This window comes from Cryptosporidium parvum, chromosome 8, assembly GCF_000165345.1.
Source record: "Cryptosporidium parvum Iowa II chromosome 8, whole genome shotgun sequence".
Classification (NCBI taxonomy): domain Eukaryota; phylum Apicomplexa; class Conoidasida; order Eucoccidiorida; family Cryptosporidiidae; genus Cryptosporidium; species Cryptosporidium parvum.
In genome coordinates this window covers 313,262-330,215 of record NC_006987.1, presented here as the reverse complement: position 1 = coordinate 330,215, position 16,954 = coordinate 313,262, and the positions used below count along the sequence as shown (strand labels likewise).

At 25.5% G+C, this 16,954-nt stretch overlaps 6 protein-coding genes across 6 annotated transcripts; 5 read left to right on the top strand and 1 right to left on the bottom strand.

Moving 5' to 3' along the window:
* Positions 1–366: 366 nt before the first annotated feature.
* Positions 367–2,559, top strand: cgd8_1230 (proteine kinase; the record flags this gene model as incomplete). The annotated part of the gene is made up of 1 exon (XM_627030.1): positions 367–2,559. One exon carries the CDS (start codon positions 367–369, stop codon positions 2,557–2,559), a length of 2,193 nt encoding a protein of 730 aa, XP_627030.1.
* An 841-nt stretch (positions 2,560–3,400) lies between these two features.
* On the top strand, positions 3,401–5,791 carry cgd8_1220 (uncharacterized protein with threonine repeats; the record flags this gene model as incomplete). Its single annotated transcript, XM_627029.1, has 1 exon — positions 3,401–5,791. The coding sequence occupies one exon, from the start codon at positions 3,401–3,403 to the stop codon at positions 5,789–5,791; it is 2,391 nt and encodes a 796-aa protein (XP_627029.1).
* A 320-nt stretch (positions 5,792–6,111) lies between these two features.
* On the top strand, positions 6,112–7,089 carry cgd8_1210 (mitochondrial ADP/ATP-transporter, integral membrane protein with 4 transmembrane domains; the record flags this gene model as incomplete). The annotated part of the gene is made up of 1 exon (XM_627028.1): positions 6,112–7,089. A coding segment is annotated over one exon (978 nt), but the record flags the coding sequence as incomplete, so codon positions are not given.
* Positions 7,090–7,120: 31 nt separating this feature from the next.
* Positions 7,121–11,806, bottom strand: cgd8_1200 (E3A like HECT domain containing ubiquitin protein ligase; the record flags this gene model as incomplete). The annotated part of the gene is made up of 1 exon (XM_627027.1): positions 7,121–11,806. The coding sequence occupies one exon, from the start codon at positions 11,804–11,806 to the stop codon at positions 7,121–7,123; it is 4,686 nt and encodes a 1,561-aa protein (XP_627027.1).
* Positions 11,807–12,709: 903 nt separating this feature from the next.
* On the top strand, positions 12,710–13,018 carry cgd8_1190 (hypothetical protein; the record flags this gene model as incomplete). Its single annotated transcript, XM_627026.1, has 1 exon — positions 12,710–13,018. The coding sequence occupies one exon, from the start codon at positions 12,710–12,712 to the stop codon at positions 13,016–13,018; it is 309 nt and encodes a 102-aa protein (XP_627026.1).
* A 780-nt stretch (positions 13,019–13,798) lies between these two features.
* Positions 13,799–16,297, top strand: cgd8_1180 (coronin like WD40 repeat protein; the record flags this gene model as incomplete). Its single annotated transcript, XM_627025.1, has 1 exon — positions 13,799–16,297. A coding segment is annotated over one exon (2,499 nt), but the record flags the coding sequence as incomplete, so codon positions are not given.
* Between the last annotated feature and the right edge of the window lie 657 nt (positions 16,298–16,954).

Sequence of the window (16,954 nt, the reverse complement as noted above, 5' to 3'; positions counted from 1 at the left end):
AGGCATTACTGAACTTGGCCTAATATCTATAAATGCCTTAGTTTTATTTGCTTATAGTTCATTAAAAGTAAATCTGTTTTCTATATATTTTTTAATTCTTTATTACTAATAATTACGTGTGTGTTTGGCGCCAAATTTCTGCAAATGTTAGTACCGGTGTTTTAGCATTTCCCCACACTGTCAGAATGCCGGTATGTATGTAAAATATATAAGTACTAGAAATTTAAGAAATATTGGTAAAAATTGGTAGTATTTGAAATTTTAGTAAAATTGGTTAAATTAAGTTATTAATTTGCAATTAATTAAATAATATGTAATGTAAATAGTGATTCTTAAATTTGGATGATGGTTTGAGCTTAGAATAAAATGAATTTAGAAAATAGAAATGAAAGTAATTTAGACCTGAGTTCAGATCGAATTGATAGAATTTCTGCGCATGAGCAAGTTCTCGCAACAAAGTATTTGAGTAGATATAAATCATTTTATGGGAGATTACATTCCCCTTCCAATAATGGAATACAACAAAAAAGAGGAATTTTTATTCATCTTGATGAAGAAAAACAGTCAATAGGAGATCAAAATTTTGCGATACCTTTATCTAATAATACTGAAAATAGGCATAGAATATTGGATAATATTGTAAAATTGAAAGAAAAACTTATTAAAATTAAGGAAAATATTTCAGCTTGTGTTGATTATGATTGTATGGAAAGAAATAATAAGAGTATAGAAGAAATTATGGAGAAATGTAATGAGATTACTTTGATGAAAGAGAATCTAAAGGACAATGAGCAAAATCTCACAAGAAAGCTTGCTCTGATTAAGAATAGCTTTAAAACATCAGTAATTCAGCTTAAGAAGATTGAAAGAGAGTTAAATAGAAATCAATTATTTTGGCAAGAATCTCAAGTAGGTCTTGCTCCTGCTGCAAATGCCAATATATTGAAAAAAAAGAGGCAAATCATTTTAAAAGAACAAGAAAAAAGTGATAATTCCAATAGAATATCACAAGATATAATAACTGAAAGAGCCCAACATTCGAGTGAAAACAAAGAATTTGATGCAAATAGTTATATTAAAGGATCAATAATCAGCGGAAGTATGGCTTTAAGTAAAAGAAGTAGTATAAACTCCATGAATAATTCGTGTTATACTTTGAAGGAGTTACAAAAATCAGAAATTGAAGAAAGCCAGATATCTTCAAGTGAAATTGTTCATTATAATACACTAGCCTCGACTAATCCAGATAATAATAATGATAGTAATAATAAGAATAACAATAATAATAATGATGATAATAATAACAACATGGCTGAGAATAATCATTATACTTCGCATATTAATCTAGGATATATTGATGATGAAATTTATAGAGATGGGTTGAACTTTCAGAATTTAATGAATTTAAAGAATCGTCTACAAGGATACCTAAATCAGACTCCATATCAAATTTTGAATGGAATTGAAATGATTGGGAAGAAACAGGATTCTAATTTAGAGAATACTGCTTATTCTATATTAAATAAAAGACAAGATTATATATTAGATTTTACAAAAAAACTAGAATTATCAGGAATGAACTTGGATATTGAAAGAAGTCTATATGTTAAAAAATCCAGGCTATTTAGACATCAACAAAATTCAAGATACAACAGTTTGAGTACTTTATCTGATTCTCAAGCATATACTCTATTGAATATGATAGGAAAAGGGGGATTTGCCGAGGTTTGGGAAGTATTAAATATGAATACCTGGAGTATTTCAGCTGCAAAAATTCATGAACTTACTCCTGATATGACAGAACATGAAAGAATGGTTTGCGTAGAAAGAGTAAGTAATGAGATTAAGCTACATAGAGATCTTAAACATCCAAATATTGTCAATATGCTTCACTGTTTTGAAGTAGATAATGATAGGCTTGTAACAATTATGGAACTGTGTGATGGTCCAGATTTAGATACATTTATAAAAACAAATGGTAATGTTCCTGAAGAATTAGCAATTATTTGGATAAGACAAATTCTTGAAGGTATTCTTTATTTAAATAACTTGGATAAAAATGGTGATAGAATAACTCCAAATAGGAATCCAATAATTCATTATGATTTAAAGCCTGGAAATATTATTCTCCATAGAGGATGTTGTAAAATTGCTGATTTTGGACTTAGTAAGCAATCTGATCAGGAATCTGGGAATATTATTATTGAGAGAATTGGAGGTGGTACTGTTTGGTATCAGCCACCAGAAATTCTATTAAGGCCAGGAGATTCTTTAGATAATCCAAGAATAGTTTCTCACAAAGTTGATATTTGGGCAATTGGTTGTATATTTTTTGAGATTCTTCATTTAAGAAGGCCATTTGGTTTAAGAAGTAATTCTATTGCTGAAGCGTTTTCATTGATACCTTTAGAGGCTGAAAAGGGTGCAATATTTGAAAATCATGTTTCTTCAGAGTGCAAATCATATATTAACTGGCTTTTGACTTATGATCCTGCAAATAGGCCTAATATTTTTGAAGCTTTCTCACATCCATTTATACAAAATGTAGCTAATTTTTGAAAATTTTGATTTTATTTTTTAAATATATATTTCTTGGGTCATTCTATCTTTTCTTTCTTTTCATTTTTCTTTTTTTTTTTAATTATTTGTTATAATTTCTTATTATTTGATTTATTACTTGGTAGTGGAATTGGCGGGAGGGTCCGGCACACTCAAAAATTTCTTTTATTAAATAACTAATTACGTCATTTTTTACATGCATGCAAAATTGCAAGTAAAATTACGAATGCATTTTTTATGTGGACAACAAATACAATAACATTAATATTTTAAGTAACTAAAAAAGATTTTCTTTTATTCTTGTTTTTTTTTTTAATTGAAGAAGAAAAATTAAGTTAATAATTAAAAAAACTTGAAGGAAAATAATAATAATAATAATAATAAATGGTCACTGAAAATAGAAAAAATAATATTGAAAATTTAAAATTAAATATAGAGCATAATAAGGAAGATAAAAAACTTGAGAACTTTGATATTGGAGATAAAAATGATTATTATCATTTAACGGACAGTAATACAACAATACTGGAAATAATTCAAAGAAAAACATCTAAATCATTACTGAGAACAAAATATAAGCGAGATAGAATACAAGTAGTATTATTTTTTATGGGATTTTTTGGTTTTCCAATCATATCATGGGGCATTTCTTGGATAATTGGTAAAACATGTATAAAACCAAAATCGCATAGAGGAAAAAAGTTAAGACAATTGAATGGTATATTGACATTAATTTTTATATTTGTACCAGCAATTTTTAGTTATTTTTATTATCAATCTTTAGGTAAGTTTAATTTAATATTAAAATTAATTGAAAATTTTTTTTTTTTTAATTTAACTAATGATTATTTTAGTATTTTCATCATATGATACAAATAATATATTTATTGAAAGTAATATTTATGAAAATAATGATAAAGTACAAACATCTAATAGTATAACAAAAAATACAAAATCATTAATAACTACAAAAACTCAAATTTTATCTTGTTCATCAGAATTAGATATTGAAATAGTATTAATGAAGCAAGATCAGAGTGAAGAAAAAGGTTTAGTTTTGTTTATTGGAAAATTAATAGCGGATACTTGGTTAAAATCAAAAGTATTAGATGAAGCTTATAAGAATGGTTTTACTGTAGCAGCAGTATCACCACCAGGTTATGGAAAATCTGGAAAATTAACTAATTCGAAAATTGGAAATAAGTCTGAAACAATTTCAAGTTCATCATTTTTATTTTGGCTTGTAAATAATTGTTTAAAATTTGAAACAAGAAAGATTGTTGTAGTTACTCATAGTAATAGTATTACTCAAAAATATGTAATACCATTGATAATGAGTTACCCAATTGCAGGAATTGTTTTTTTTAATACAAATATGGGAATTAAATGGTTTAATGCTAAAAATCCAATAATTAACGATCATCTTTACTACCAACCAATTAACTTTAACGATACAATCGTTAGATATATTGGAGATAAAGAGCCTTTAGTTGTAAGTAGCAATACAATAGACAATCAATTTGAAAGCTCGAAAAGTAACAATATTGACAAAATGTCGAGTAACAATGAAAAAAAGGTTCATATTTCAAATCAAATAAGTGTTACAAATACAAAAAGGCCAATATCTTCAAAAAATCAATCAACAACGACGACAACGACGAAGATGACTACTACTACTACTTCTACTTCTACTTCTACTTCTTCTTCTTCTTCTTCTTCTTCTGCAGATGTTACCAATTCAGATACCAGTAATGAGGAAACAAATACTGAAGATTCAGAGAGTAGCGAATTAGAACTTGAGCAGGAAGAAATGCAACAGGAAGAATCAAATAAAGATACAAATTCTGGTGATTCAACAATTATGGATGGGTTAAATAGTTTTTTGGAATCTTTAACTAAAAAAGATAGAGATGAAACATTGAATGAAAAAGAAAGTTCTATTGATAAAATAAATAAAGAAACAAAACCATTAAATACTACAACTTTTACAACTACTAAGAAACCTACGGTTACAACAACAACAACAACAACAAGAAAGCCAGTGGGAACTAACACAACTACTACCAAGAAACCCATAGGAACGGCAACCACAACTAAGAAGCCCACAGTGACAAGTAATACAACTACTACCAAGAAACCTATTGGAACGACAACCACAACTAAGAAACCCACAGTGGCAACTAATACAACTACTACCAAGAAACCTATTGGAACGACAACCACAACTAAGAAACCCACAGTGGCAACTTATACAGCTACTACCAAGAAACCCATTGGAACTACAACCACAACTAAGAAAACCACAATGACAACTAACACAACTACTACCAAGAAACCCATTGGAACGACAAACACAACTAAGAAGCCTACAGCTACTACCACAACTAGAAAACCTACAGCTACTACCACAACTAAGAAACCCACAGTTGCAACTACCACAACTAAGAAACCCATAGTTGCAACTACCACAACTAAGAAACCTACAGCTACTACCACAACTAGAAAACCAATAGTTACTACTACAACTAGAAAACCTACAGTAACAACAACCAAAAAACCTATAATAATAACTACTACCACTACAAAAAGAGTGACAATAGTAACAACAAAATCACCAGTGAAAACAGTCAAGACTACAAAATCTGTATCAATGAAAAACATGCAAAACCAGCAACAGTATTTACACGCACAAAAATTAATGAATAAAAGGTTATTAATACCAAAAAGCACATATTTAGATAAAAATTATGATAAAGGAGTTTCAAATATTACTAAAGTTATGAATCATTGTATTGCACCAAATGTTACATATAAATATGATCAAAGATGGTATATTACTGAACAAAACAAAATGGGTCCATTTGGATGGTTTGATGGTAAGTACACCATTCCAGGCTGGAGAACAATGCAAATGGCTTATGAATCATTTGATTTTGATAATTTTGATTCTAAAAGATTAAGTAATGGAACATATTTACTAACTTTAGACTATTTTATACCACTCATTGAAACTCTCAATGAAATTTTACCATTAATTGCACAAAGAATTGCATTTTCTAATATTATTAATTCAAATAATACAGGAATAAATAATTCTAATAATCAAACAATAATTTCCGATAATATACAAGAAGCTCCAACAACATGGAATAGTCATCGTCAAAATGCATATTTAAAATATAGAGCTAATTATGAACTTATTCCAGCACAAGAAATATATTGCACTAATTAAATATTTATATTTAATTTATAAATTCATTGAAAATAATTGACAATTAATAATTTAAAAAAAAAAACGGTTGAATTCCCGCCAAAAATTTCTAAATTTGACTTTAAAATTAAATCAATGCAAATTCAAAGGAAGAAATAACAAAAATAAGAATAATCAAATAAATACAAATATTCAATATCTGTTAATGCACTTATGTATTTAAATTTATAAACATTTATTGGTACATGTGTTTATAATATTTAACATATAAACATTAATTCTTTTGAGAAATATTAAGGTGTGATATGGTAATATTGAAATTAATATAATAAAACTTTTAAAGAAAATTGAAATTAAATAATTATCATCTGAACATTTTTTTAAAAATGGAAAATAAAAAAGAAGAAAAACAAAATAAAAAGAAAAAAAATAATTTCCTTACAGATTTTATTGTAGGTGGAATTTCTGCCACAATTAGTAAGACAGCTGTTGCACCAATAGAAAGAGTTAAACTTCTTCTACAAACTCAAGATACAAATCCAGATATTATTAAAGGTTTAATTCCTAGATATGCTGGAATATTTGATTGTTTAAGAAGAGTATCAAAAGAACAGGGAATATTAAGTTTATGGAGAGGAAATACAACTAATGTAATAAGATATTTTCCAACACAAGCATTTGGATTTGCATTTAAAGATATGATAAGAGATATGATGCCACGTTATAATAAAGAATCAGATTTCTGGAAATTTTTTGGTGTTAATATGTTATCAGGTGGTTTGGCTGGTGCTGCATCTTCTGGAATAGTTTATCCATTAGATTTTGCAAGAACAAGATTAGCTACTGATATTGGTAAGAATGGAAGTAAAGAATTTAAGGGAATGTTTGATTGCATTATGAAGATTTCAAAACAAAGTGGTATTAGATCTTTATATCAAGGATTTTTTGTATCAATACAAGGAATTTTTGTATATAGAGCAGCTTATTTTGGATTATATGACACAACAAAAGAAATGTTTTTTAAGAATCAGAAACAAGAAAATATGCTTTATAAATGGATAATTGCACAAACTGTTACAACTAGTGCTGGTATAATATGTTATCCATTTGATACTATTCGTAGAAGAATGATGATGATGGCTGGTAAGAAAGGGAAAGATGTTTTATATACTGGAGCTTATGATTGTTTGAAAAAGATTATTAGAAAAGAAGGAGTTGGAGCATTATTTAAAGGTTCATTATCAAATGTACTAAGAGGAACAGGTGGAGCACTTGTACTAATATTATATGATGAAATTAAGAAAGCTTTAGAAAAATAATAATTATAACATTATTATTATAAATAAAGTTTTAACTTAAATCAAATCCTTTAGAATTGAAAATTGCTTGTCTTAATTTCAATTTAAGGATTTCTTTTGAATTATAAGATGGTAATTTTAATAAATTAAAGCATGTTGAAGCACTTGGTAATCTTGTATTATCTGGAACAATTTGTATACCAAACTTTGGATTAAGATGTTGAAATCCAAGCAAAGGAGCTTTTCTGGAAGAAGTTACAAATAACAAAAACTCTCCTTGTTCTTCCGTTGAAAATTCATTCTCTAAAATATCCCAAAGCCATATAATTTGTTGAGAAGTTTCTGTATAACCAGTATAACAAGTATTTAATCTAAGATTATTAACATCCAATTTTTGATATACTCCAGAAATTAATGATTGTAATTCATATGGTGAAAATAATCTTAAAGATTCATTTGGAATTACTGTACTAAGACCTCTAAGAAAAGCTTCAGCTTGAAGTTTAATACTTGTTATTAACTTATAATGTGTTAATAATTTTATATATACAATTTTATTTTCATTATTTACTGGAATATTTCTTCCATTTGGAATTAAATCAATCTCAAGATGTTTATTATTATTACCAACGTCTGTTAAAGATCCCAAATCTAAAGTTAACGAAAAAGTTAAACAAAGATTCTTCACTTCTTGGTAATTTTCTAAGCTTTTTATATAATTTAAACTCTTATATAATTCTTCATCAAGATTTAATAAATCAGTAAAATCATTATTTTGTTCAAAAACTGAATTTAAAAATACTGGATTGAATTCTATTTCCAATAATATCTTTTCATAAATTGCTTTACCTACAATTTTTCCCAAAAATTCAAATAAATATAAAATATTATTGGATTTCTTTAAACTTAGTGGTTCATCAATTAATAAGTCTTTAAACTTATTGGATATTTCTATTAAACTATCATATTCTCTGGGTATTATTGTATTATCTTTACAAGATTTAAAGAGACCAAAACTTTCTGAACAAAGCTCTTTGGAAATACTAGTAATAAAATCTTTTAAAAGTCCTCCACCATCAATACCTGGTTCTATATCTCCTTGTTCATCCAAAAATATTATTCTAAAAGCTACTCTTAATCTATTTGGATCCAATCTTCCAATATTATTTAATCCATCTTTTATTATATGGGTTCTTCTAATTTCAAAGCTTGGAATTTCATGAAATAATTCTGGTTGATAATGATTAAATCTTAATTCTGCTATATAATGATAATAGAAATGAAGTCTATCCTCAAATCCTATTAAATGTGGCATTTCTCTTAATACTCGTCTTAATAATTCAAATTTTGATTTATTTGAAACATATTTTAAAGTCGAATCAAATACTCTTAATAAATCCAATCTGGCTAATCTTTTTTCATTATCAATATTAAAATTATAATTATTATTAATATTGCTATCATTATAATTAATATTATTGGTCAAACCACTTATATTATCATTATCATCATCATCATCTTCATAAAGATCATCATATTCTTCAAAATTATTCAAATTTCTATCTTCATCATTAAGTCTAAATCCATATTCACCAAGATTATTTGAAGGAAAAGATCCAAGTGATTCAATATGTAAAGCTTGTTTAATCAATACATCTTTAGGTTTAAGTAAATTGGAAGCTTCAGAAATTGTCCAAGGGATTTTTATTATTGGATCATCTAATTTCATTTGGAAATGGTTTAATTTTAAATAATTCTGATAAAGTCTTCTTGTCAATTCTCCAAAAATCGAGATATTTATCAATTTTCCAAGATGATGATGATGATGATGATGATTATTATTATTATTGATACTAATACTATTACTATTTTGACTTCTATATATCATATTTAATTCATTTCCAGTATTTTTATCTTTTATTTCAAACATCATCATTTTCAAGATTGTGAAGGTTAAATTATTAATAAATAAAGAAATATAGTTTAATTGATTTCTATTGTTTATTAATAAAAATGGATTTATTAACAGATTTTTTTGGGATTTATTAATACATTGAATATTTTCATAATTAATTAACATGGTTAAATTTTTATGTTTACTTAAATCTTCCAGAATATTATCCAAAATTTCAGATCCATTCATTCCTGATATAATTTTATTATCAATTATCATTATTTCATTGGAATTAAAAAATGGAATCAATTTGGAACTTATTATTTGTTTATCATTATTAAAATCAGAATTATTTGAATTTGAGCTTGAATTTTTTAATAATATGATTTCTAAGCTTTTCTTAATTTCATAATCATCTAAAAATTGGAGTTGATGGTTTAATGAAATACCAAAAAGTGTTAAAAGTCTTCCAATATGATTATTATTACTATAATAATCATTATTATCAATATTCATATTATCTTTTCCTTCAATTATATCAATTAAGAAAGAATTCATATTTCCATTATTATTGAATATTATTCTATTATGTATGGATAAAAATAATACAAGTACCCAACATGTATCAAAAGAAAGATAATTAAGTACCAAGTTTTGTAATTCATGAAATACTTTTAGTTTAGATTTTGACATAATATCACAAAAATGTTGAAAATTATGGTAATCATTTGAATAATTATTATAATAAATTTTCTCCAAGAATTCATGATCTTGACTTTTATGAAATACTTGCAATTTATCTTCATCATCATTATTATCATCACTAATTAAGAAGAAAAATCTCATCTTTTTTAAAATACAAATATTATTATTACTATTATTATTATTATCATCATCATCATCATCATCATGGAAAATATTAATTCTATTCCTCCTTTGATTTCTTTTTGTCATGAATTGATGATGATCACGATTATAATTATCGTTACTAATATGATCAGATTTATCAATACATAAATCCAATGCATTATGTAAATAAGTTACCTTATTTTTAGTAAATATATTATTATAAAAATATATATTTTCAAATATTATATTTGGTACCTGATTTAATGGAAAATAAATATCATTCATCAAATTTATTATATTAATTGCATGTTTTAAACTTGTCTCGTCTCTGCATGCACAATCCAAGGCCAAATTTAAAATGGGTTGAATTATTTGATTAATTGTATTTTTTGAGAATAATTGTTGATTTTCATTTAATTGTTGATTATTTATTCCAAAAAATATATTTTGATCTTTAATAATATCTGTATTTTTTATATAAGTACTTAATAGTAAGAATTTCCCTTGAAAATCTAAAAATAAAGTATATAAACGAATCAAATACATAATCTTTAATTTTTCTTTGATAAATTTTGATTGATCTGAATTGATTTGTGTATTATTATTTTGTATAATTATTTGAAATAAAAAACTAATCATTTGAATAATTTCATCTCTATTAGTATAATTCTTGTTAGAAATTGTCTCGTCTATAGTAATTAAAGTATCTGGTGAGAAATTCCAAGAACTGATTATATAGTAAATAGACAAAAGATTATTTTCAATAGTATTTACAAATTCTTTTTGATCAGTTTCTTTCATTTTCTTTAATTCATTAAGTTTGATAACTTTGGATAATTTACAATAATTCTTATTAACTTGAATATAATTAAAGAAAGAATAATTTAGTAATAGTAAAGAAAAGGGTGAATTTGGAGGAATTTGTTGAAATGGACTTTTAATAACTCTAATAGAATATTGATTTTCATTCATGATCCAATTTTGAAAAGAATCCAAATCCAAAAGTTCTAAATAAGTTTGAAATAATTCTTGAGTTTTAACTTTTGTAATAATATTGTTAGTTTTAAATAAAATAGTAAATAAACAAGATATAATCCAAAAATATCTATTTTTAAAAAATATTTCCATTTGAGAATTATTGTATTTACTCAATTTTTTAGATTTTTCTAATAGAAAGTGATCACTTTTAGGAAAATCTATTAAATCTTTACCCATATAATAAAAATTCAATTTATCTTTGCTGGATAATTTGGATATACAAAGTTGAAAAACTTCATTAAATATATCAATAATAATTTCATTTTCAAGTTCTTTATTTAAGATTTTTAATTCAAAATATCTAATAAAAAATAAATCAATCATTAAAAAATTAAAAATCATGTTAATAAAATTTTTCTTATTAATTTGCATATTCGGTACCTTTTGATCTTGAAAATTAGATCTTGAAAAAAATGAGTAAAATATTTGATCAGCAAGATTTTTTACCAAATTTTTATTAATATTATGAATTTTATTTTGATCATTAAGAAATATTAATATTAGACAATTTCTAAAGAGAAATAAAAGATTACTGAATGATATTTCAATAGAAACTTTCTCAAAATTTGTATGAATATTCTCAATAATCATATTAAATCTTTCAATATCTTGTTCAATACCATTAGAACTAATTTTTAGAGTGAATCTAAAGATTTGAATCAATTTGTTTATGTCTTTATGATTTTGTGATATTAAATGAATCAAATCATTACAAAATTCTCTTTTTTTAAGTTTATATGAATTGTATTGTAATACATAATAAGATATAATTTTCATTTTATTTCCTTTAATTCTTTCATAAATCCTCTTTTCTTTTTCTTTCTTTTTTTCTATTATATAGTCCTTAGAAGATCTTCCAAAAGATATTGGAATATCTAAATCTTTGTTATTTCTCACATTAGCACCAATAACTAATTTGTTACCCCCCACTCCTTTACTATTTGGTTTCCCAAACATTATTAATACTATAATCCAAAATTAAAGTGATTGATCACTTATTTTTTATACATATGAATCAATTTATAGTTGGATTTTTATTTATTTATTTTTGTTTATATTTTCCTCCTTCAATATTTACTCCTTAAATGGATCTCAAATTCCAAACTTTAACTTTCTAATTCTTCTTCTCTTAATTTTGCTTTTTTTTTTTTTTCCTTTTTTTTCCTCCAATTTAATTCCAATTCAATTTCTTTTAATCAGTTACCCATAATTTTCCCCTCATATTGGCGCCAAAGCGTGGAAATGCAAATTTTAGATACCTCACAAATGGCGGGAAAATCTGAATTTGCAATAAAGATAATAATTTATGGATATAATATAAAATTAAAAATAAAAAAAATTAAAGGAAAGAAAAAAAAGGAAATTAAAACAAATAAAAGAGAGATTAGAGTTTTTAGAGAAGAATAAATTAATTAAAATAGGAGTATTCTATGAAAAAAATAAAACAAATGGAGGGGAAACCATGGTTAATGTAGTGGTTTGCTCTGAATGTAATACTAAGAATGAATATGTTAGTAAGTTAAAAAAAAAAAAATAAGAATTATTATAAAACCTATAACTATATATAAATAATTAGTGGGTATTTTTATTAAATGTTATTTCTGTCAATGCATTAATTTTGTTGGATATCCATATTTTGGTAAAGCCTTTCAATGCATAAAAGTATTATGTCCTAGATGTATTGCATATACCATAGTACCAAAAGGTAAGAGTAATTTAGAAATGGCGGGAAAGTCTTGAAATGAGATTAATTCCAAGAACTTTCTAAGCTAGATTAAAATTTTCAACTTTAATATTTGTAAATTTTTAGATACTAGTATTTGCAGATGTAGAACATGTGGATTATTACAATATACAAGGATGGAAATGCATGTTAAAGCAGGAAATGAACAATTGGAAGAAACTTTAACTAAATCAGAAGAAACATTACATGCTGAAAATAGTATAGAATCAACTATTTCAGAAGAAACTTTGAATTCTTCTTTAAATAATACTACAATAGATAAAAGAAATATAATAAATAATAAAAAGAAATTAGTTCTAAATGAACTTAAAGAAAAATGGAAAAATAAAAAAGAAAGGTATTTATATGAGTTAGACGATATTATTGATGATCTTTCTGATTACTCTTTAAATGAATCATTATCTATTGAAACTAACTATAATTAATTCAAATAGTTATTTCTTTTTTTTTCTAAAAAAAAAGGAGAAATAATCACTTACTTAAGCTTTTTATTCTACAACTTTTTTTTTTTACCATCCTCCCTTCTTTTCCACTCAACATCAAGTATTCATCTTTCCTACATTTTATATGTAAACTACTCTCATGTTTTGCGCGCTTTATCTACAAAATTATATGAATAATTTACTTTCTTTGAAAAAAAAAGATTTGTGATTCAAACAGGAAAAATGGAGCAAAGCATAATAAAGAAAATTTTTATATTTTCTTTTTTTTTGTTTTTTCTTAATTTTAAAATGATTTGATTTGATTAATTAAATTAAACATTTTTAATAATAATTTTATTATTAATTTGTACAGTATTGGCGCCAGATTTTCTGCATGCATACGCATTTTGGCGGGAAGTGCATGATCATAAGATACCAGGTGTCAGGGAGTGATCATACAAGAAAAAAGGGTAAAGGCAAAAAAAAAAAATAATAATAATACTTAAGATTTTAAAAGAGAAAAATAAGAACATTGAAAGGTAAGAAAAGTAGTGAGTCAATTGTATCAAAGAAAAGAGTGTTTATTGATAAATATATTCAGTGAAAGCATTAAAAACTAATACATATACATATTATATATATATATATATATATATATATATATATATTTATATATAATATATAATATATATAATATATATAAATAAACATACACATAGAAATGAATGAGTAAAGCAAATAAATTGCTAATAATAGAAATTCTTAATAAGAAGCGTTAAATAAAACAAAATTCTATTAAAGATGACACTTAGAATGCAATCAGGAGTTAATAGCTTCAAAACCCTGTCAAGTAAAATACTCAAGGAAAACTATACTGATCTAAGAATAGGTACTAGACTAAATGAAGGACCAGGATTAACATGTTCATCCAAGTTCATAGCTTTTGCAAATGATGGAGGAGGAGGGTCTGCAAGCATTATATCAATGGATTCAATAGGTATTAGAAAACCTCCAATAATGATGGTTTCTGGTCACTCAGCAGGAATCACCGATATGAAATTCTCTCCATTTTATAATAACTTTTTGGCAACCAGTTCTGATGATAGAAGTATCAAAACATGGAAATTACCAAATAATGGAGAATTCTTTGATGTTTTGGAAAGTGATATGAATGATTCTCAAAATATAAAAAGAGGAGAATTTATTGAAAAAATAGCTTCACCTATAGCAAGTTTACATGGCCATGAAAAGAGAGTAACTTTGATTGAGTTTAATAGAAATGCTAATAATATCTTATCTTCAACATCTAGCGATGGAGAAATAGCTATTTGGGATCTTGAAAGATCTTTAAAAATCTTCTCTTATCAAGAAAACAAGAATCTTTGCTATGATATTAAATGGAACTATTTTGGTAATATCTTAGCTACTACTAATAAAGATAGATTAGTTAGAATTGTAGATCCTAGAGAACAAACGACAGCATTAAATTTCTTAGCACATGAAGGTACCCGTATTGGTAAATGTACTTGGATGGGTGGCTTTGGTACTATACAAAATAAATTTGTAACCACAGGATTTACTAAAGCAGGATCTAGATCAGTAAAACTTTGGGATATACGTAATATAGAATCACCAATTATTGATATACAATTAGATATAATGTCAAGTACTTTATATCCAAATTTTGATGATAACTTTAAATTATTAACTGTTTTTGGTAAAGGTGATGGAAATTTCAGAGTCTTTAAATTTGATAATGAAGAAGATTCTTTAACTTTAATGGAAGAAGTTAGAACAACTAAACCACAAAGAGGAGTCTGCTTTTTACCAACAAGATGTTTAGATGTATCAAAATCCGAAGTAATTCGCTTATTTAAAGCTGTTAACACCGATTCTATTGATGTTGTTAGTATTTGTTTACCTAGAAAACAACATTCATACTCTGAAGATTTATTCCCTGATTGTTTTGCAGGTATACCATCATGTACTTCTGATGATTGGAGAAAAGGAGTTTCAAATCCACCAGTTCTTGTTTCAATGAATCCAGAATCTGAGAAAAAGCCATATCTACCAAAAGATGAAGATGATCTAGCAAAACAACTTTCTATCAGGTCAAAATCTATACAAAGAAGTGAATCAGGATCTTCTATTAATTTAAGCAGAATTAATTCACTAAATAAACAATTTTCAATAAATTCCAGTAGATCTTTTAATTATCTTAATGAGCTCCCACATATTCTTGAAGAAAGTGAAGATCAATTGAATGATGTAAATTCTTTAAGTAGAAGATCTTCATCACTTAGAAAAGGATCAAAATCATCAGGTTTCTTTTCAAAATTAGGGTCAATGTTATCATTTGGTAAAAAGAGTTCTAGTAACGTTAAGATTACATCTAAAAAGAGTTTTGAACTACCAAAAGAAGAGCTTTTAATTGAAGATGATATATTCAATACCCCTTCAGAAAAGAATTCAATTCAAGGATCAACAAAATCTAGTTATTACAATCCAGTGACTGATTTTGGTTCACTGTTTAATTCACCTTGTAAAGTTGCACCAAATCCAAAAGACTGTAATTTATTTGAAAAGAAGGAACTTGAATATAGTGATATACTTGACTATAGAGCAGAATATTCAGGAAATACATCAGTTGTTGATCTCCCAGCATGCCATTTCAGTCTTGGAAAACCAGAAATACCATGTAATCTTTCATCTTTAAACAGTCCAAAATGTAATACAGATTTTAATTCCTTAAGTAATAAAGGATTTGTTAAAAGAATGGTAGAAATAATCAATTCAGCAAATTGTAATCCTGCAACTTCTCAGCTTGAAAGTTGTGGATTTAATAGAGCTAAACTCTGTAAACAAAGTCTTCCTCATAGAAGTCCAAGTAATGCATCTTTAGATACTCTTTCAATTATTTCAAAAAGTTCAACTTGTTCAGATTTTGAATCAATTTCAACAAATATTATTACCAGTATCAGAAGAGATCTAGAAGATGCAAACAAGAGGATTTCACAACTAGATCAAGCTATAAAATCTAATTATATTCCTTCTAAGCATAAAGCTATTAAAGAAAAACAAGATATTGAGAATAAATCTGCAGAACTTACTAAACTTAGAGACGAACTTTCAAGATTAAGTTCAGAATACTATGACCTTAATACTGCTTATAGACAACAATCCGCTTTATTTGGCCTTTACAAAGAATTTTATGGAGAACTTGAAGATATTTTAGCTGAATCATTCAATGGTATGAAGAAAGTTGCAGCTGAGAAACTCTAAGTAAAACAACAGTAATATTCAAGTAGAAGGAAATCTAATTGTAACTTTTTTTTTCCTACTAAAAACTATTAAAAAAGTGAAAAATACTATTAATGTAGCTTCCTTTATTACTAATATTAATAAAAAACTCTTATTATTATCATTTGATAGCATTTATATTGAATGCATTGAAATCAATAATAATTAACAACTCTTAAATTAATATTAGTAACACTTACAACAGTAATAGTAACAATAATGATAATATTAATAATCGTCATCGTTATTTCAATAAAGAGAAAATCCTATTCTTTTCCTCTTAATATTACGTGTAATTTTTTTTTTAATTCAAAATTATATACCGGTGTAGGCGGCAAAGTCATGCATTTTTGTATTTTATTAAATTATTTGCAATATTCGAATATTTTGTATAAAAATTAACTTTATTTTCTCGAAAAAAGTAAAAAATATAATATTTATATTTAATTTAAAAATTAAATTATCTTATATTACTTTCATTATGTTTAACTTTATAGATATTTTTTAATATAATTATAGCTTTTAATTAGTAATCTTATTAAAATTTTACATGCTGCCGCCCTTTGTTATTTATACATTCATGCAAATTACACGAAAACAAAACATACACACAACAGAAATTAAAGAATATTTGGGCGG